Here is an 18,139-nt window from a genome sequence, read left to right as displayed (position 1 = left end):
AAACTATGACTCTCCTCATTTGCACGGCAAACAATGAATTACATTGTGTACCGCAAAAACCCAGCTTCCTCTGTGAGGAAGCATGGAAAACTAGTAGCTGTTGCTTGGAATTGTTTGTATTACACAGTCACACAGACCTGGGCAAATCAGCAGCATCTTCTAGTAGGATTTAGAGACACATAAACTGAACACCATGGGTAGAACTTCTAAAGTTGAAAGTATTGTGCCAAAGCCTCTAGATTCATCCAGAATGTGTTGATCACGGTTGGGGAGAACTGGGGGAAACAGGGCTGTTTTTTATCATCAGAAAAGAACTGTGAACTTCCAGCAATGGGGGGAAATCATGCTGACAGCTACAAGCACCTGCAAGGGGCTACCTAATTCTCAAACTGTTGGGTCCTCTAAGACTGGCTAGTAGCCACGGAAAATGATGCATGACGATGACCTCTCTGATTTCTGGCAGGACTTCTGATCTCTCAAGTACCACGGAAGATTGAAAGACCATTTTCCCCACAGGAACCACTTTCAGCACACGTTTTATATACCTGCACATCTCCTCAGACAGGTAAAATATCACAACTGTCTTAACTCCAAAGTGAAAGTTGCACTGGGCCCATGAACAGAGGGCTCAAAGTCTTTGGTTTGGGCACACACAGATGTCTTGATTCACCTGAATAAACAGGTGTTGGTGTAGGAAGGCACCACTTCTCCAAACGTGGGGCAAAAACACAGTTTCCTCGGGGTCAAAACGTAGTGACAATGGCACAAAATTCAGGTCCTGACTTTCAGATGTGATTTACAGACAAGATTAATCAGATGAAAAGTACATCCGAAGTGTCTCAGCTTGATCAAAAGAACTCCCTGGGGATAATTTCTATTTATTAATATATTAATTTATATAATTTATGTATAGCATATCTACAACAAGCTAATACATATACATGTAAAGATACCTGTTGGTATCTTTATCTTTTTCTCAACCCATGTACACACCTCAGTGTGAATAAGCCTTGTTTCTAATATTCTATGTCATCTAGGAAAAAGTTAAAAAGAAAGTTCTCTTTCTTTTAGGAGCCTGTTCATTTCCCTCACCATCTTCTCAGACAGTATAACAGAGTTTCCTTCGAGACCCCGAGAAAGCAAAGAACCACAGCTTCTATAGCCTTGGAACACTAAGCAAGTTATCAATAACACAGAACCTTGAAATTTGACCTTGAACTCTCTCTCTTTCTGAGTTGTGGATGTCCTGCGAGCAAAATAGAAGAGAAGAAAGATGGAGTGGGTACAAAGACCTGGCCATTGTGCTGACATTCTAGTTCTCTGAGGTTTCGTTGCCTCCTCTGGAAAATGCCAAATGTAGATTAACACAAACCTAAAATGAAAATCAATCTCCAGGAATAAAATAAATAAATAAAATGGGCTTTAACTCATAGGAAGAAAATGTGCTCAAAATATCCTCACAGATAACTTATTAACCTGCACTAAGATGGCAGGGTGGTAGGCATGGTGGTTAGGAACATGAGGTAGGAGTCATACCACCTGATTCCACATCCAGACCACATCATTAACTAGCTGTATACTCTGGGCAAATTACTTAACCTCCTTGAGTCTCAGTTTCTCTATCTGTATAAGAAAAATAATAAAAGATGCCATATCACAGAACTATTACATCTCATGATGTATGTAAAGCTGTTAGCATAATACCTAGCCCCACAGTTAGCACACAATCAACATTAGTTACCATTAGAAATACAATTAATAGGGGCGCCTGGGTGGCTCAGGTCATGATCTCGCAGTTCATGAGTTCGAGCCCCACGTCAGGTTTTGTGCTGACAGCTCAGAGCCTGGAGCCTGGTTCGGATCCTGTGTCTCCCTCTCTCTCTCTGCCCCTCCCCTGCTTGTACTCTGTCTCTCTCTCTCAAAAATAAATAAGACATTAAAAAAATACAATTAATAATAATTGTACTTAAGTATAAAGAAGTAATATTTACATACTTGCAACCCTCTTGACCTGAGAAACTATATAATCAAGGGTCGAAACAGAATTATAAGAAAGACGGAATTGGGTCATGTCCTTCAGATTAATAAAAGTTGCCAGATAAAGCAATCCAAATTTAGAAAAATCTTTTGAGCTATTTTGCAGTAACTATGTCTGCCATCACTTGGGAAAGGGAGATGTACTCTCCTCGCATTCTGGAGAGCTACTCAGAAATGCTAGCTGACCCCTGACAAACCTTCAGCTTCCCCAGGAACACAGTCATGCAGCTTTTGGGAGTAAGTGAGGGGAAACCATGAGCCCACACCCGAACACGGTCCCGTCTCCATCTGCACAATTTCACCACGAGCCACAGCACGCCTCTGAGGACACCAAGCCCAGCTGCCAGGGAAAGGTTTTGGGCCCAGAGTGGTGCCCCAACAATTTCCGGTTCAGTGGGAAGCTGGGGAATGCTTGGTCTCCCAGCACATGATTTCCTCATATTTCATCACTTTCCAGGCTTTAAACAATTTTAACCTTCCCTCCGGGTGGACACAGAGACAGCTGTGCTCTAAGTGGAAATACCAGACTCCAAGTAGTGTGAGCCGATTTCATCCCGTCCACTGGGCATCCAATTAGTATTGTGACATTGGCTGAGCCCTGACTTCTCTGAGCTTCACTTTCCTCACCTGTAAAATGGGCAAAAGCTGACATTGGGGGTTGTGAGGAGACGTGCACATTCCACACAAATGGGTTGGTACAGTTACTAATTTTCAAGGTTTCACTCATTTTCTGAACTGATAAAGGTTGTCAATCTACTCTCACAGCTCTCTCTACAAACAAAACCCAAAACAGAGAAACATTTCCAAAAGCTAACAAATTTGAGAAGGAGGAGGAGGAGGAGGAGGAGGAGGGGAAAATTTGCTGCCACATAAATCGACCAGGGCCAAAGCGACAAGTGGCTTGGGCAAAGCAGTCTGTGTCCACAATTTATTCTTTAATAACTTCTACTGTAATATTTCTGGGGCACATCAAAGGACAATAACAGTCCGAAGTTGGTAATCCCTCTCACATATAAAAACTTTCATTACACAGTGTTAAAGGCATCACTCTGTCTGAGAAATGGGAATCAATAGGAGTTGGCTGCTTTTTTCTCCATCCTATCCCAGGGAAACGACACTGGCTTTTCCTTCCCAGTGAGGCCGTGCTGTGTGGCCAGAGTTTCCTCTGATGGCTGCAGATGAGCAACAAGATGAAAACATCTCTGTGATGAATGGAAAAGGGGAAAAGAATTTCAGTAGCACACATCTCTGTGCCAGAAACCCAGAGTGGGCCATCCTAATTAGCCCTAAATGCTGCTTGTAAACATTGGCTTTGATGTATGTTTAAAAGTCATCAGGATTTGTTCTGACTTGGTCATTTTTGTGCTCTCAGTCATAACAAGATTTTAATTTAAAAAAATGGTTTTAATGGCACCCCAAGAGAAAGACACTTTGGGTAAGCTGCGGCATAGTTTAGTAATACAACCTAAAAAAGTAGTTAGTAGGCAGCCATTAGTTTCCCCCTATTATCTGTAATGCAATTTATTGTCAGAAATTCAAAATTCTTTACAAATGTTCTTACATTCAGCCTGACTATAGGATCCATTTCCTTTAAAGCATCACTTTAGATTCTTTAAAAAGCCGGAATCACCATGTATGTTCCCTTTATTATGAATATATAAAGACTCAAGGCTACTCATAGCATGTCCCTAGTACAAGTCATCAACAAACCACTTCTTGCCAAAGCCAGGGGCCAATTTCAGGTCTCCCTTCATTTAACCACTTAGCAGCATTTGACAATTGGCCACCCCCTCCTTCTTGAACTTTTTTTTTTTTACACACAACCACCTCCACAGCTACTCACTCCCTCCACAGCTACCCTGCTCTATCTATCTATCTTTATGATTTTAACAAGATTTGAAACCTTTTATTTCTGTGTATGTTTGTTACCTGACTCCATCCTTTGTACCTAAGGAGGAAGTTCCTGGAACATCACAGACACTCCATAAATGTATGGTATCTGACTGACACTTAGCATTTTCTTGCGACAGATAAAAGACTAAAGTTCAGAGGAGTAAAGCAACTTGTCTAGGATTGCAGAGTAATCTGCAAAGGCAGAATTTGAGCTCAAGGCCTCCTAACACAAAACCTATACTTAGGACCATAATACCATGGAAGGGCATGCCTTAGGGTAAAATACCCAAGGGGACGGTTTGTAAACTTTAAGGGGACAGATTGCAAATACTTTGGGGTTTTTGTTTTGGTCCTGGAATCCTGTGCAGAATCAGTTAAGATTTGTGGAATAAACAAATTTTACCTCTGCTCTGAACAACAAGATCTTTGAGGGTAAAGACCAGATGTAGGGCACCTCTTACAGCTAAAACAGTCTGCTGGCCACAATAGGTAGTTGGATTAATTCCTATGTATTGGTCTACTTACCAAGAGGAGGCAGAAGTCTGGGCAATTGTAATTCAGTCAGAAAAGAAGCAAAGGACCAGGAATGACGAGAAGCTGAAAAATCTATGTTATTCCTTTTCCACTGAAGAGACTCTCTCCAGGTGGAGAAAGTAAGCATCTCCCTAAGTATGAGAGGAGAATAAGGGATCTCACCTTGCTGGCTTCCCGCACTCCTACCCCGCTGAGACAGTCTTTTGGCCACTGCACAAAGAGCCAAAAAGTGACTCCTTCACAGTATGAGAACACTTTTAGCTGTAGGCCACGAGGAGGTTTTCCCTTGGTCTTTTATTCAGTTGTTCACGGAAGGGGACATCCTGTGACCTCATTTTCACTCTGAAGTGAAAGAGAGAGCCAAGTGGCTTCCCACTTCAGGGTTCTGTACAAACTCCCCCTTTGATGGCACCTTTCCACTCCTGTGAGGCAAGGCCCAGGGGAAGAGCCATTTTCCATTTCAAGGAGGGGAGGAGTTGCTTGGGAATGAATCAGTTGCTCCCTGGGAATCCGGGCAGCACTAGGGAAAGGAAAGCAGAAGGAAGGCCCAGTTTCGATCCTCTGAACCATGGCCAGCGACTCCCTTCATTAAAAGTCATTCTCATCAGGGGAAAGGCACTTAGGAAAAAAATGCAGTGGCTCAGCAATATGAATGGGACACTTGGACAGAAGACATTTCAATATGGCTGTTTTGATAGCACCACTGTGAGGCAGTCATTGTGATGGTGGCATGAAACTATTTGGAAGTTTAGTCCTCAACCTGGAGAAATGTCTAAGGGAATAATTTGGATCAATAATAATAATTTTTATTTGCCAGTTTACTTGTTTTTTGTCCTTCTCCTGGAAGACAATGACTATACCTGTCTTAACTCTCATTGCATCCCTAGTGCCCAGCGTGGTACCTTGCACATAATTACTTATTGAAACAAATAAAAGACTACTACTGGTATGAGGCCTCTTCCTCCTCCTCCCATTATTCCTACTACCTATGCCCAATGCTTATACATGGTAGGCACATAATAATTGGTAGAAAAAAGGAACTGCCACCATCACTACTACCATTATGGCTATATCACTACTACTACTACTGCAACCCCCACTGAGTGATCCTGTTGGCCCTCCATTAAAAAACCAATTGCAAGAATTATGCCGGGGTTATTTCAATTATTATCCCCACTTTACAGATGAGATCATAGGCACAAGGAAGTAAAGTACCCTAAGACACACATGCAATATGTGATAGAACGGGAATAATAAGAATGCTGTTATTATGAATCTCGGCCAAATAAACTGGGAGAAATGAGGAAAAGGCTGAGGGTTAAGGAGAAGGTTGTACTTAATTCCTCTATTTTGGTCTCTTCAGTACTTCCTTTCACTGAAAGAAACCAGGGATTCTTGAAGAAATGGCAGATTGCAGATCTGACACAGGAAATGGACACGATGAATGAGGAAAGTTTGTCATAGGAAGCTATCAAAGCCTACTAGAGTCATGTCAAAAGGACTTGGAGCCAACTTGAAAGGGGCTCCTACTGACCAAAGATCAATCAATTTCAACATTAAAAGAACTTTGAAGGTGGTAGAATGAAACAGATCTAATGCATAAAAATCCATGAGTTCATAATGGTATGAAAAATAATCATTGGTCACCTTTAGAAGTTGTTAGGGTACCAACTCACAATTCAGAAAATATATAAATAAAGGAAAATGGTTAAGCATCTACCCTAACTTTCCTGTATGGACCACATTTAGGAATCAAAAGTTCCATATAAAGGAACCACACTAATATGAGCATGAGGAATGACAATTAGAAAATCACCATCTGTAGGGGCGCCTGGGTGGCTCAGTCGGTTAAGCGTCCGACTTCAGCCAGGTCACGATCTTGCGGTCCGTGAGTTTGAGCCCCGCGTCAGGCTCTGGGCTGATGGCTCAGAGCCTGGAGCCTGTTTCCGATTCTGTGTCTCCCTCTCTCTCTGCCCCTCCCCCGTTCATGCTCTGTCTCTCTCTGTCCCAAAAATAAATAAACGTTGAAAAAAAAATTAAAAAAAAAAAAAGAAAATCACCATCTGCAACTCTTAATGAAATAATGGTTCTAGGCAACCACCATAGATGGCTCCTAAAACATTAGCTTAAAGCTTGATAGGGAACTTGATATTGAAGGGATCAGACTAACAACACCTGAATCTATAAGTCAATCATAAACTAACTAAAAGTGGAATGACCAGACATTACATCAGTGTTTCCCAAACTTTGAAGCACATTAACATCACTTGGCCAGGGAAGGAGGCAGGAGCAGCTCTTAAAAATCCCAATGTTCAGGTCACATTCCATATCAATTAAACCATAATGTCTGGGATAGTAATCAAGCATCAGGGTTTTTTTCTCCCCTTTATTTAAACATTTGTTGGATGATTCCAATGTGAAGCCAAGTTTGGGAACCACTGTATTTTATGGCTCATGGTGTGATGCAGTAGGAGATACACAGTGTCCCCTATGATATGTTACTACCTAACAACCTCTAAATCTAACTAAATATCTATTACAAATATGAGGAATAAAGAAACATTCAAACAATGGCATCAGAAGGAAATAATTAGCAATCCAAAGTGTAGGAGAAAAAAATGGAGAAAAAAAAGGCCTATTTTTTTTTTTTTTCAACAAATGGCATCTTTAAAAATGGTGGTGGAAGGTGCCTTTCTTAAACCATGGCTGGAAGGAAGAGTTATGTTTCTGGCTCTGAAGGAGCAACTTATATCAGACTAATCCTCCAGCAGAAAACAATCATAATGATGCATGGAATAAAAAATAAGACTGTTTGAAAGCATTGGAGAACCACCAAGGCAACCAGGATTTAAGCAGGAAATGAAAGCTCATTAAAGTCAGCCCTATATTTACAGCAGCTTTTTTATCCTAAGGGCATCTGTTAATTTGCATTGTGGGGATATTCACCAAGTAGAAAGCAGCAACCCAAAGCTTGCAGCAGCTTCTCTGTGTTGAAGAGATAAAACTTGAAGTTAAGGGCTATAGAAGCAGCAGCTAGGACTTGAGGGGCTAAGATTTCTGAGAAAGGGGGACCACAGAGAAGTGACCTCAAAATTCCCAATTCAAATATCCCCTCCAGATATGTGCACATCCCTAAGCTACAAATGTGTGGAGTGGGAGGAGGGGGAAAGCTGAGCAAAAATCAGTTGCTAAGAGACTAAATAGCTTAGGAATAATCTTGTCAATCCAGAAATGATTGGAAGACAAACACTGGAATTTAGAACCTGCTAAGGACAAAGGACCACGGTAAACATCCCAGACATTCAGCTAAGAAACTCTGAGGACTTGAGTTGTTAGAACAAATGGGAAATAAAACAGACACAACCTCGAAAAAAAAAAAAAAAAAATCTCATTTGTTGATTAGATCAACATGACCCGTTCATACCGCATCCACCTGACAGAAAATTAACATCTCTCTGAAAGAAGATAATAAAATCTACATGAAAGGAAATACTAACAGGAACTAGAGGGAATTATTCAGGCAGAAGAAAACATTCCCAGATGAAAGCACAGAATGTGGAATGCAGTGAAGAGTACCAGATTGGGGTAAATATGTGGGGAAGTGCTAAATAAATAAGATCGTTTAAAGTAAAAATGTCTTGGGGTGGGATTGCATTACACAGCAACAATAACACAGAGGAGGAGACAGTATAGGTGGCAAATGAATGTATTATAGGTTTCCTAAAACCAAAATAAGAACTTAAGAGACAGACTGTCAGACTGGATTAATAAAATAAATCACAAAAGACAAACTTTAAGTAAACATCAGAAAGAATGTTAAACTGTCTTTCTTTATGGATGACATGATCATGTGTGTAGAAAACCTTAAACAACTGCAAAAAGACTAAGAGAACTAATAAATGAATTTAACAAGTCAAAGGTAATGAAGGCAACATACAAAAACCAATACTATTTCTAACATAAGCAATGAATGATTAGAAAATAAAACTAAAAGTATAATTCCATTACTATGCCACTCCAAAACATGAAATCCATGTAAGACCTTTGCACTAAAATCTACAAAACATTGTAAAAAGAAATTATAGAACTAAATAAATGGTAAGATTTAGTATATTCGAGATTGAAAGATTCAATATTGTCAAAATGGCATTTCTCTCACAATTCAATCTAAAGATTCAATGCATTTCCAATCAAAACCACATGACTTTTTGTAGAAACTGACAAACTGATTATAATTTATATGAAATGCAAATGAACTAAAACAGACAAAGGCAATTTTAATACATAAGTACAGAATTGGAGAACTCAAACTACTTGATTTTAAGACTGACTATAAAGCCACACTAACCAAAACTGTGTGTTATTAATGAAAGAAGAGATAAATTAATCAAGTAAACAGATGGATAGTCTAGAAATAGACCCACACATAAATGGTTAATCGATTTTTGACAAAGATGTCAGGGCAATTCAATGATGGAATAGAATATTTTTGATAAATAGTGCTAGAACTAGATATTCATACTGGGGGGAAGGCCAGAGGAAAGAATACTGACTCTTACCTTATACCATATACAAATATTACCTCAAAATAGATCATAGACCACACATTTAGAAGAAATCATGGGAAAAAATATTTGTATACTTGGAGTAGACTCAGATTCCTTAGAAAGGATCAAAAAACATAATAGACCAACATTTAAAACTTCTGCATTTTAAAAGTCACTGCCCTGCAACAGAAGAAAATATCTGCAATATACATATGGTGAGAAAGGACCTGTATCCAGAATACATAAAGAACTCCTACAACTCAACAAAAAAGGAGAAAACAAAGCCAGATATTTGAAAACACCGGACAAAAGAAATTATATCAATGGCAAATAACTGCATGAAGAGGTGTTCAATATCATCAAGAATCACAAACCAAAACCACAAAGAGATAACTATACACACCCATTAGAACAATTAAAATTTAAAAGAGTGACCTTGCCAAAGGTTTGCAAGAATGTAGAGCAATTGGAATGCTCATAAAGGGATAGTGTGAATTTAAAAAAAAAAAGGTACAACCACTTTAGAAAACTGTTCGTTTCTTTAAAATTTTACAAATATCCATAATATATGACTCAGGCATTTCACTGTAAAGTTTTTATTTATCCAGAGAAATGAAAGTATGTCCACACAAATATTTGTGCACAAATATTCATTCAATAAATGAATATTGAATGAAAGCAGTTTCATGCAAATGAAGCAGTTTCATGCAAAATAATCCAAATCTGTAAACAACGTTTAAGTAAACAGTAACAAATGAATGCACAGAATGAATGAATGAATAACACAAAATGTAAAATGCCCATATAATGGAATACCAATGAGTGATAAAAGGAAACAAACTACTAATACTTGCAAACACCTACATGACTTTCCAAATCATTATGGTCAATGAAACCAGACATAAAAGAGTATATGTTGTATGATTCAATTATTAAACATTCTAGAAAATGAAAAATAATCTCTGATGATAGTAAACAAATCAATTGTTGCCTGAAAGCTGGGTCCAGTGGGAGGGAATAACTGCAATCTGACATGAGTAAACTTTTCATGGCAATAGAAATGTTCCATATCTTGATGGCATAGGTAGTTTCATGGGTGCATACTTCTTTTAAAAGTAAATTGATTTTTTAAAAAGTGGTTGAATTTCCCCAAAAGTAGCCAGACCAAAAATATGACATGTTGTATGATTGCATTTATATAATGTGAAAAAATGGGCAAGATCAATCTATGATAATAGAACAATGGCTATGTTGGAACGCAGGTGTACATGTAATGACTGGAAAATGTCTAGGTGTTAGTAATGTTCTGTATCTTTATCTAAGTAGTAGTCACATGGGCTATTCATTTTTAAACATTCATTGATCACTTAATGTGTGCACTTCTGGTGTTTTTTTTTGGTGTAATTCAAAAAAATTAAAAGTATGTGACTTCTAGGAATTAAAAAAACGTAAGAGACATAGCTACCATATTCAATGTGAAGATGTTTTATGGCTTGTGATTTGAAAATTTCAACTGAAAAAAATTTTGAGGGAATGGAGGAAAACTGAACATGGATTATTAGATATTAAAGAATCATTGTTCACTTCACTACATGTGTGCTATAGTTTCTTTTGAATTCTTTATCTGTTAAAGAAACACAAAAATGTATTTATAGGTGAAATGATATGGTGAACAGGATTCACTATAAAATATTACAGAAAAAAATATGCATGTGTACTCGATGATGGGATGTTGATCATCATGGAAGCTGGACGACAGGCTCATGGGAGTCCATTATACTATTCTCTTGACTCTTATTCATATATATATGTAAATATATACATATGTATAATATGTGTATAATATAATACATATATGTATATTTATATATTATATTATAATATTCACGTAATATATATTATTCACATATATTTTATGGAATATTCATGTATATTTTGGAAAGTAAGAATCAATTATGAAAATATTCATGTATATTTTAAAAAGTAAAGATAAATTAAAAGCAAGGGCGAGGTTCAGGGATGTCATACAGGATCAAAGAGCGTGTGAAGATGTCTACTGTGCCTGTGACCAAAATCTTCTTCTTTGTGCTCTAAAGATCAAAATATCTACAGCATCAAAATGCTCTGTTCCTGAACACACATGGCAAGAAATTTCTCAGGGGTCCAGAAACATGACAAGTAGGAATAGAATGAAATTTAAGAGAGCCCAATTAGGTCCTGAATGACAGCCAGGCAGATATATGATGACAAACAGTGCCCTTCCTCCAGGGACTGATCTATTTTGAGTCCAAAGTGAGGGAAGTGAGTGCATATTATCCAGGGGATTTTTATCCAATGTTCTTCTGGTCCTTAGTTACCCAAACCTAAAGCCTACCCTGGTATTGGAAAGGGAAGAATATGATAGGTACCCAAAAGACAGATTATGATGGTATGAGTTGGAATCCTGACAGGAAGAGGTCACAATCATCTTTGAAGAGAATTAAATGAAAGAACTACTCTCAGAGGTGCAGGTAGTTAAGGATAAGTTAAGGATACCCAGACCCCCAGAACTAGCTGCAGCAGGATGCTTCTGCCATCCTGGGCCAAAAAGGGAAAAGGGCAAGACTATGTTACCAGAGCCTTATGAGGTAAGAGGGATGGGGACTACCACCATGAGGTAGATCCATGCTGGGATGTAGACCTCAGCACCTTCTCACCTCTCTCTCCTCCCATTCCCTCATGTCTCTCCAGGATCTCCATTGACCAAAGCAAACTGAAACAAGCAACAGTCATGGGAGTCCAGGTAACGCAGTCCATAGAGGCCAGACTTCTGGTGAGTCCTCTCACCCAGACAGAGCAGAGATAGTTGTCCAATAGACTATGGAGATGGGGTGGAGAATAACCAGCATAACCCCCCCACCCCAAAGGAGGATTTATATCACATTGGAATACTTTGGGTCTTCAAATCTGTAAATAGAACTGATGGCATTTTGGCAAAATCTCAAATTCAGTCAGACCTATGGTTTCAGAACAATGAGTGACCAAAGACTGTTTCACAATATACACACAGGGCATTGGGTTAAGGAGCTACTCCTGCTCTAAGACTTGAACTTCTAAAATTAAACACATTCCCTTCATATTAAACATTTCTGAATTAAATGCACAGAGAAGTATAGAAAATGGATTGCATCTTCCATAGAGATTTAACCATCACTTTATGAAAGAGCAGAATTCAAAACAAAGTTACCACAAGTAGAAATGCAACTCCAAGCCCAGACAAGGAGGGGCATCATCTTGTCCTGGCCCATTAGGCCCTTGTGGACTGGCATTTCCTTTCCTTCCCATGGGCACCTCCCAGTACTCTCCAGGAGTGTGGGAGCTTGTCTTTGTTGGTGATGCCAACACTGCTCCCTCCCACCATGGGCTTTGCATCTGCTGCTTCCTCTGCCCTCAGTATGCTCTCTTCCCTTCCCCTCTTGTTAACTCCTACCTCAGCTCAACTGTCACTTCCCAAGGGAAGCTGTCCCAACTTTCCTACACATACTTCCATAGCATCTGGAACTTTCCTCCATGGAATCACTTCCACATAATTTGGTATGACTGCTTGATAGCCTGTCTACCCCACTGAAGTGTTAGTTGCACATGGCAAACACCATGTTTACCTTATGTGCCATGACATTTCCAGGGCCTCACGTACTATTTGGAGGCACTCAGTTCTTGTTGAATAAATAAGTCCTCAGTATAAGAGAACATTTTTTCCATTCAAGGGACAGTTTGAGCTTTTCAATTGTTTTCTTTTAATGTACAACACAATTTTGTGGGGTTTTTTTCCAGAATTAAATTACTGGGAACTCTCAATTATCTGATTGTCCCCCTCTCCTTTTTTTCTTATACCCCTTATAAGAAAATGATCTTTAATGAGGGTCTTTTTAAGCAATGTACAAATTATGCTTAGGATTCATTTATATCCAACTTGATCTCATAGTCCTAGTTTTGTACTGCCACTCTAAGACATTCCTTACAGGCACTCCAGGCAAGAAAGACTTAACCACATCCTCTGGATTCCATTTAAAGTGCAAGAAGAGACACATGCACCCCAATGTTTATAGAAGCACTATCAACAATAGCCAAAGTATGGAAAGAGTCCAAATGTCCATCGATGGATGAATGGATAAAGAAGATGTGGTATATATATACAATGGAGTATTACTCAACAATCAAAAAGAATGAAATCTTGCCATTTGCAACTATGTGGATGGAACAGGAGGGTATCGTGCTAAGTGAAATTAGTCAGTCAAGGAAAAACAAATATCATATGACTTCACTCATATGAGGACTTTAAGAGACAAAACATGATAAGGGAAGGGAAACAAAAATAATGTAAAAATGGGAGGGGAACAAACACATAAGAGACGCTTAAATATAGAGAACAAACACAGTTGCTAGAGGGGATGTGGGAGGGGGGATGGGCTAAATGGGTAAGGGGCATTAAGGAATCTACTCCTGAAATCATTGTTGTACTATATGCTAATTTGGATGTAAATTAAAAAATAGTAAAATTAAAAAAATAAAATGCAAGAAGGTAGCCACATAATTCTTTAGGGATTTTAACAAGGGTTAAAATCCAAAGGACTTCAAAAATCTCAAATATCTAGAATGATTGGCTATATTCTTCACTGAGCTTTTATTGGAACTCAATTCCACTTTAAAAAAAAATGAAAAGTTCTTAATTTTATTGATTCTCAGGGTAAGCAACACATCCTTCTATATTCTTTTGTCTAGGTGCTTAAATACCTTTTTATGGCTAATAAAACTAGTCAAGTTTCTTTTTCTTTTTAATGTTTAATTATTTTTGAGAGAGGGAGGAGGGGCAAAGAGAGAGGTGGGGACAGACGACACAAACTGTAAGATCATGACCTGAACTGAAATCAAGAGTTGGAGGCTTAACTGACTGAGCCACACAGGTGTCCCCAATTAGTCAAATTTCAACTTCATTTTTTTATCCAATTCAAAATCTATTTGCCATTTATGTCAGGTGCTGCTTCTATGTGTGTTCTTTCTGCACTTTCTTTATCCTTGAAGCCTGTAAAGCTTAGCACGGTGAACCATGCTTGCAGGCACTCAAAAAGGGTAGGGTAAATGGGCACAGACATCTGTCGAACAGTTAGTATGTAGTAGCTACTAGACAAGGAGTTTTAATAGTAACAAGAGCAATGACCAAACTCTAGTGAGGATTTTATGTGGCAGGTGCTGTGCTAATGTACCAACTATATATACATCATCTCATGATCCTCCCAATAATCTAGTGAGATGAGTTATTCTGCCCAGACACAGAGAGATTAAGTAATTTCTTGAGGGTTACACAGCCAGAGCTGGGATTCATTTCCAAGCTTTTAACAGTTGCCTTCACCCTTGCCCCTCTTGATCTACCTCATTTAATCCTGACCTTCCAAGAAGCAGGAAGATGGTGTTCAAAACTTTTACACATAAACCATACTATAAGTGAAATGCTATGTAGAGCCTCATAACAGGTAGAAAGAAGAGAGGCTTTTCTGAGCTTATCAAGGGGTGAAGAACGAGGAATCCATCCAAGTGCCCCAAGTTCTAGTTCTAACAATCTCTGCAGCAAAATGTGAGAAATGCTGTTATAAATTAAGAAATTGGAGTTGAAGTACCAAGAAATCTGCCCAAGTTTAATCACCAAATAAATAACAGAGCAGTAATTTAAACCTTGATTAGCTTGACTCCAGTGTAGACTTCTACACATGGACAGATGGATTTTGCCAGAATAGTTACTTCTCAAAACATATTAAAACTAACCCCAAATTCTGCACTTCCAATGCAAGGAAAGATTTAGAGGTTCACACAGTAAGTATTCCAAATTACCCAAGATAAAATACACCAGAAGACACTATTTATTTATTAAAGAAACACTAAAGTACATTCTAACTGTACTAAGCTAAATCCTAGATCCAGGATCACAAATGCAAAAAGGAATTTTAATAAAACTAAGTCACTTGTGTTCTTAATGTCCATGCATATTCTGTGAATATATATCCTTGTGTACAGGTTTTTAAATATATCCATATTTTCTTCTGCCACAAAATCAACAATGACCACCTTACTTCTTCGGCATCATCACTCCATTATACTCATTTCATACGTCAATGGTAACGGCGTCCGCAATAAGTCACCCACACCAGAAAGAACAAATTCACTGGTGTGATATATTTCTCTCCTCTGTAAAAAGTCCTTACGAATTCTCATTTGAATCCTCTGATACCTTTAAGATTTAGAATCTATATTCTTTTTTTTTTTTAATGTTTATTTTTGAACGTGGGGAGGGTCAGAGAGAGGGGAGACACAGAATCCGAGGCAGGCTCCAGGCTCTGAGCTGTCAGCACAGAGCCCAATGCAGGGCTCGAACTTAGGAACCACGAGATCATGACCTGAACCAAAGTCGGATGCTTAAGCAACTGAGTCAGGCACCCCTAGAATCTATATTCTGTTTGTACTTCTGAGAATATCTACCAAATTTGGAACAATCCACCAGGACTCTTAAAGGTATGCTTCTAAAGCATGGCCCTCACCAAAACAATACTCTGTGATCAAACATGTTTGGACAATGCCATACACTATATGCCCATTTTGGAAATTCACAATATACATACACTAAAGGGTTTGAGAAGATCCCAGGGCAAGTAAGATTTGGTAAATGGACATGAATTTCCAAAACATATTTCACTAGGAACCAGTTTTATTTCAAATAATTCCTCCTGCTATCCTGGGGACTATATTTTAGGAAATGCTATACTGGAGGAAAGGTTTTCTAGAATAGATCAGTTTGGGGAGATTGAAAAAGATAAAATTGAACTGTTCTCTCTCTGACAACCCCATTGTATCCAACTCTTTTCCTCATAGGTGTCTGTCCCCCCCTAATGCTTTTGTTTTCTGATTACTTTAAACCTTGGAGGAAATGGAAGAAAATAGAAAATGGGAGAAATGGAAATGGAAGAAAATAGAAAAAATGAGAAAAATAATTTTTAATAACTTACTTTATAGTCTGAAATACTGACATTTTGAAATATATTTATTAATGTTAGTTCCAAAGGCAAATTATTTTACTGAAAAAATGATTCAGTTAGTCCAAATAGATGCCTCTATTTATTGATATATTTTAAACACTTGACCATGTACTTAGGAGCTCTCTATATATCATTGCTATTTAGAAATGAACATACAGATACACCTTTATGTAACAAGTAGGCTGAACAAGCATAATTCATAACATAAAACTTTTATTTTCTTTCCCACTGTCCCTCTAAACTTTTCTATCATTAGGTGTTAATGATCTTCCTCCGCCCTTGGATAAAAAAACTCTAGCAGGTCCATGGGTTTGCTTTTCACAGGTAATAGTTCTAGAACCACTTCAAGTTATAAACAGAAATGCCACAACAATGTATTATGCAAACGTCTGTCCTCCCCTTCCCAGTCTGGCCCTGCTTCCATCTAGAAGCCTACAAAAGGATAATGGCCATGGTGATTTTCTCCTTTTCCCCCCTACTGTCCCTGCCGTTCCCTCACCCTACTAGCTAATGTTCCGACTCTTCCAAGGTTGAAGAAATCAAGGGACAGGTGAGCTCTTCCTTGTGCTGGTTCTGTTATAAGCTGGCTTTGCTCTCTCTGGGCCTGTAGTGCATCGATATGTATAAGGAGTTGTCTGTGTATTTGTATGTCTGTAAGAGCTGATGGTGACCTTTCTTGGGGAGTTTTCATAGACAATGAGAGGGTCCCTGCAGGGTCCTTCTCTCAGACAATTCATTGGACCTCTAGACTCTTCTCTAGGTTGTTCTTTGTGAACCCCTTCCTGAGTCCCAAGGATCTAGCAATCTGCCTTGAACCTCATATGTTGTGGTTGATCCCCTGACCCTTTCAGCTACCAGATTTGACTAGATTCAAAACAACTCATTGGCTCTGTCCTCTGCAGTCTGGATCTGGTCCCTAAGAAGCACTTAACTATCTCGTGCTCTGACAAAGACTGGAAAAGCAGGCTGATTCTCAAGCATCAGCACACCTGTCCAACCACTCACATAGCTGACCAGCCTGTCTTTGCTTTCCCTTCTAGATTTCCTAGGATGAGTCAGATACTGATGTACGGGCCACTCTAAATACCTCAGACCCGACGCAGGCATCAGGCCTCTCGGTCCTCCAACTGCAAGAAACATAATTCAGAACTCTCTGATTAGTCCTCTTGATGATGCCTTTCTGGGCTTGGGGTTACTAAACAGTACTTACCACTATTTCTCCCAGCAGCATGATGACAACTCACTGCATGACCATAGCTCTTTCCAAAGAAATTTCTTCTCTAACCCCCTGTTGACTTTTAAATATGCAAAAAACATGGAACAGACTCATGCTGAAATTCTGCAAATGCGATATTGTAGACCCAAAATAATTCTCTAATAGTCTAATCATCATGCTTATGTTGGGCTGTCAAAAAATAAAACATCTGAGACCTATTCACAATAGAATATAAGACACTTTCACATTCAATTCCTTACAAGAGTTTTTCATCTCTTTATGTTCAAGGATCTACAAATGCTCATTCAGCAAATGGGATAGTTGGGTCTTTTGACAGCTATCCTATAGATGCCTCAGTGAAAACTAAGACAAGAGGAGACCCATTCTAACATCCTGTGCATCCTACACATATATGTGTGTTTGTAGCTTAAATACAGTTTCTCTAACAACTTCCACTATTTAAGAATGATATAAGATCCTCAGGACTCCCTAAATTCAACAATAATTTCCAGCTCTCACCGATCACTGCTGATTCAGAGGGATGGTCATCATTATAAAAGACTTTACAACCAACGGCTTACCTTGAGAATTTTCCAATTCATATGTTCCCAGATTAGAATAAATAAAACCTACTTGAAATATGTGGACTTAAAATAGCCTTTCAACATATTCCTCACACATTAAATTACTCTCAAATTACTAGCTATTAGTGACATTCCTGATAGTGCCCTAGATTTTTCAACTTTTCCAACAGCCCAGATGGTCAGAAAGAACTTTACCAAATTTGTATCATCATTTTTAATGGAATGACTTTAAATATTCTTTTAAAAATCAGCTCAGAGTTATAT

The 18,139-nt window shown here is 38.6% G+C and overlaps 1 protein-coding gene across 11 annotated transcripts in view; it reads right to left on the bottom strand.

Moving 5' to 3' along the window:
- FHIT (fragile histidine triad diadenosine triphosphatase) overlaps positions 1 to 18,139 on the bottom strand; it is a 1,412,849-nt gene that overhangs the window by 864,349 nt on the left and 530,361 nt on the right. For 5 of the 11 annotated variants that reach the window (XM_086697744.1, XM_086697743.1, XM_086697753.1 and 2 more), the window contains one exon: positions 2,561 to 2,664. The exons of the other annotated variants lie outside the window; for them this stretch is intronic. In XM_086697744.1, coding sequence (XP_086553870.1) covers positions 2,561 to 2,606 — 46 coding nt within the window. In that variant the 5' untranslated portion in view covers positions 2,607 to 2,664. The remainder of the gene's footprint in view (positions 1 to 2,560; positions 2,665 to 18,139) is intronic. 11 annotated transcript variants of the gene reach the window in all.

This window comes from Puma concolor, chromosome A2 (genome assembly GCF_028749965.1).
Source record: "Puma concolor isolate L17-30 chromosome A2, mPumCon1.1.hap2, whole genome shotgun sequence".
In the NCBI taxonomy this organism is placed as follows: domain Eukaryota; kingdom Metazoa; phylum Chordata; class Mammalia; order Carnivora; family Felidae; genus Puma; species Puma concolor.
Note: the sequence above shows the minus strand (reverse complement) of the source record. Positions and strands in the feature narration are given on the sequence as shown.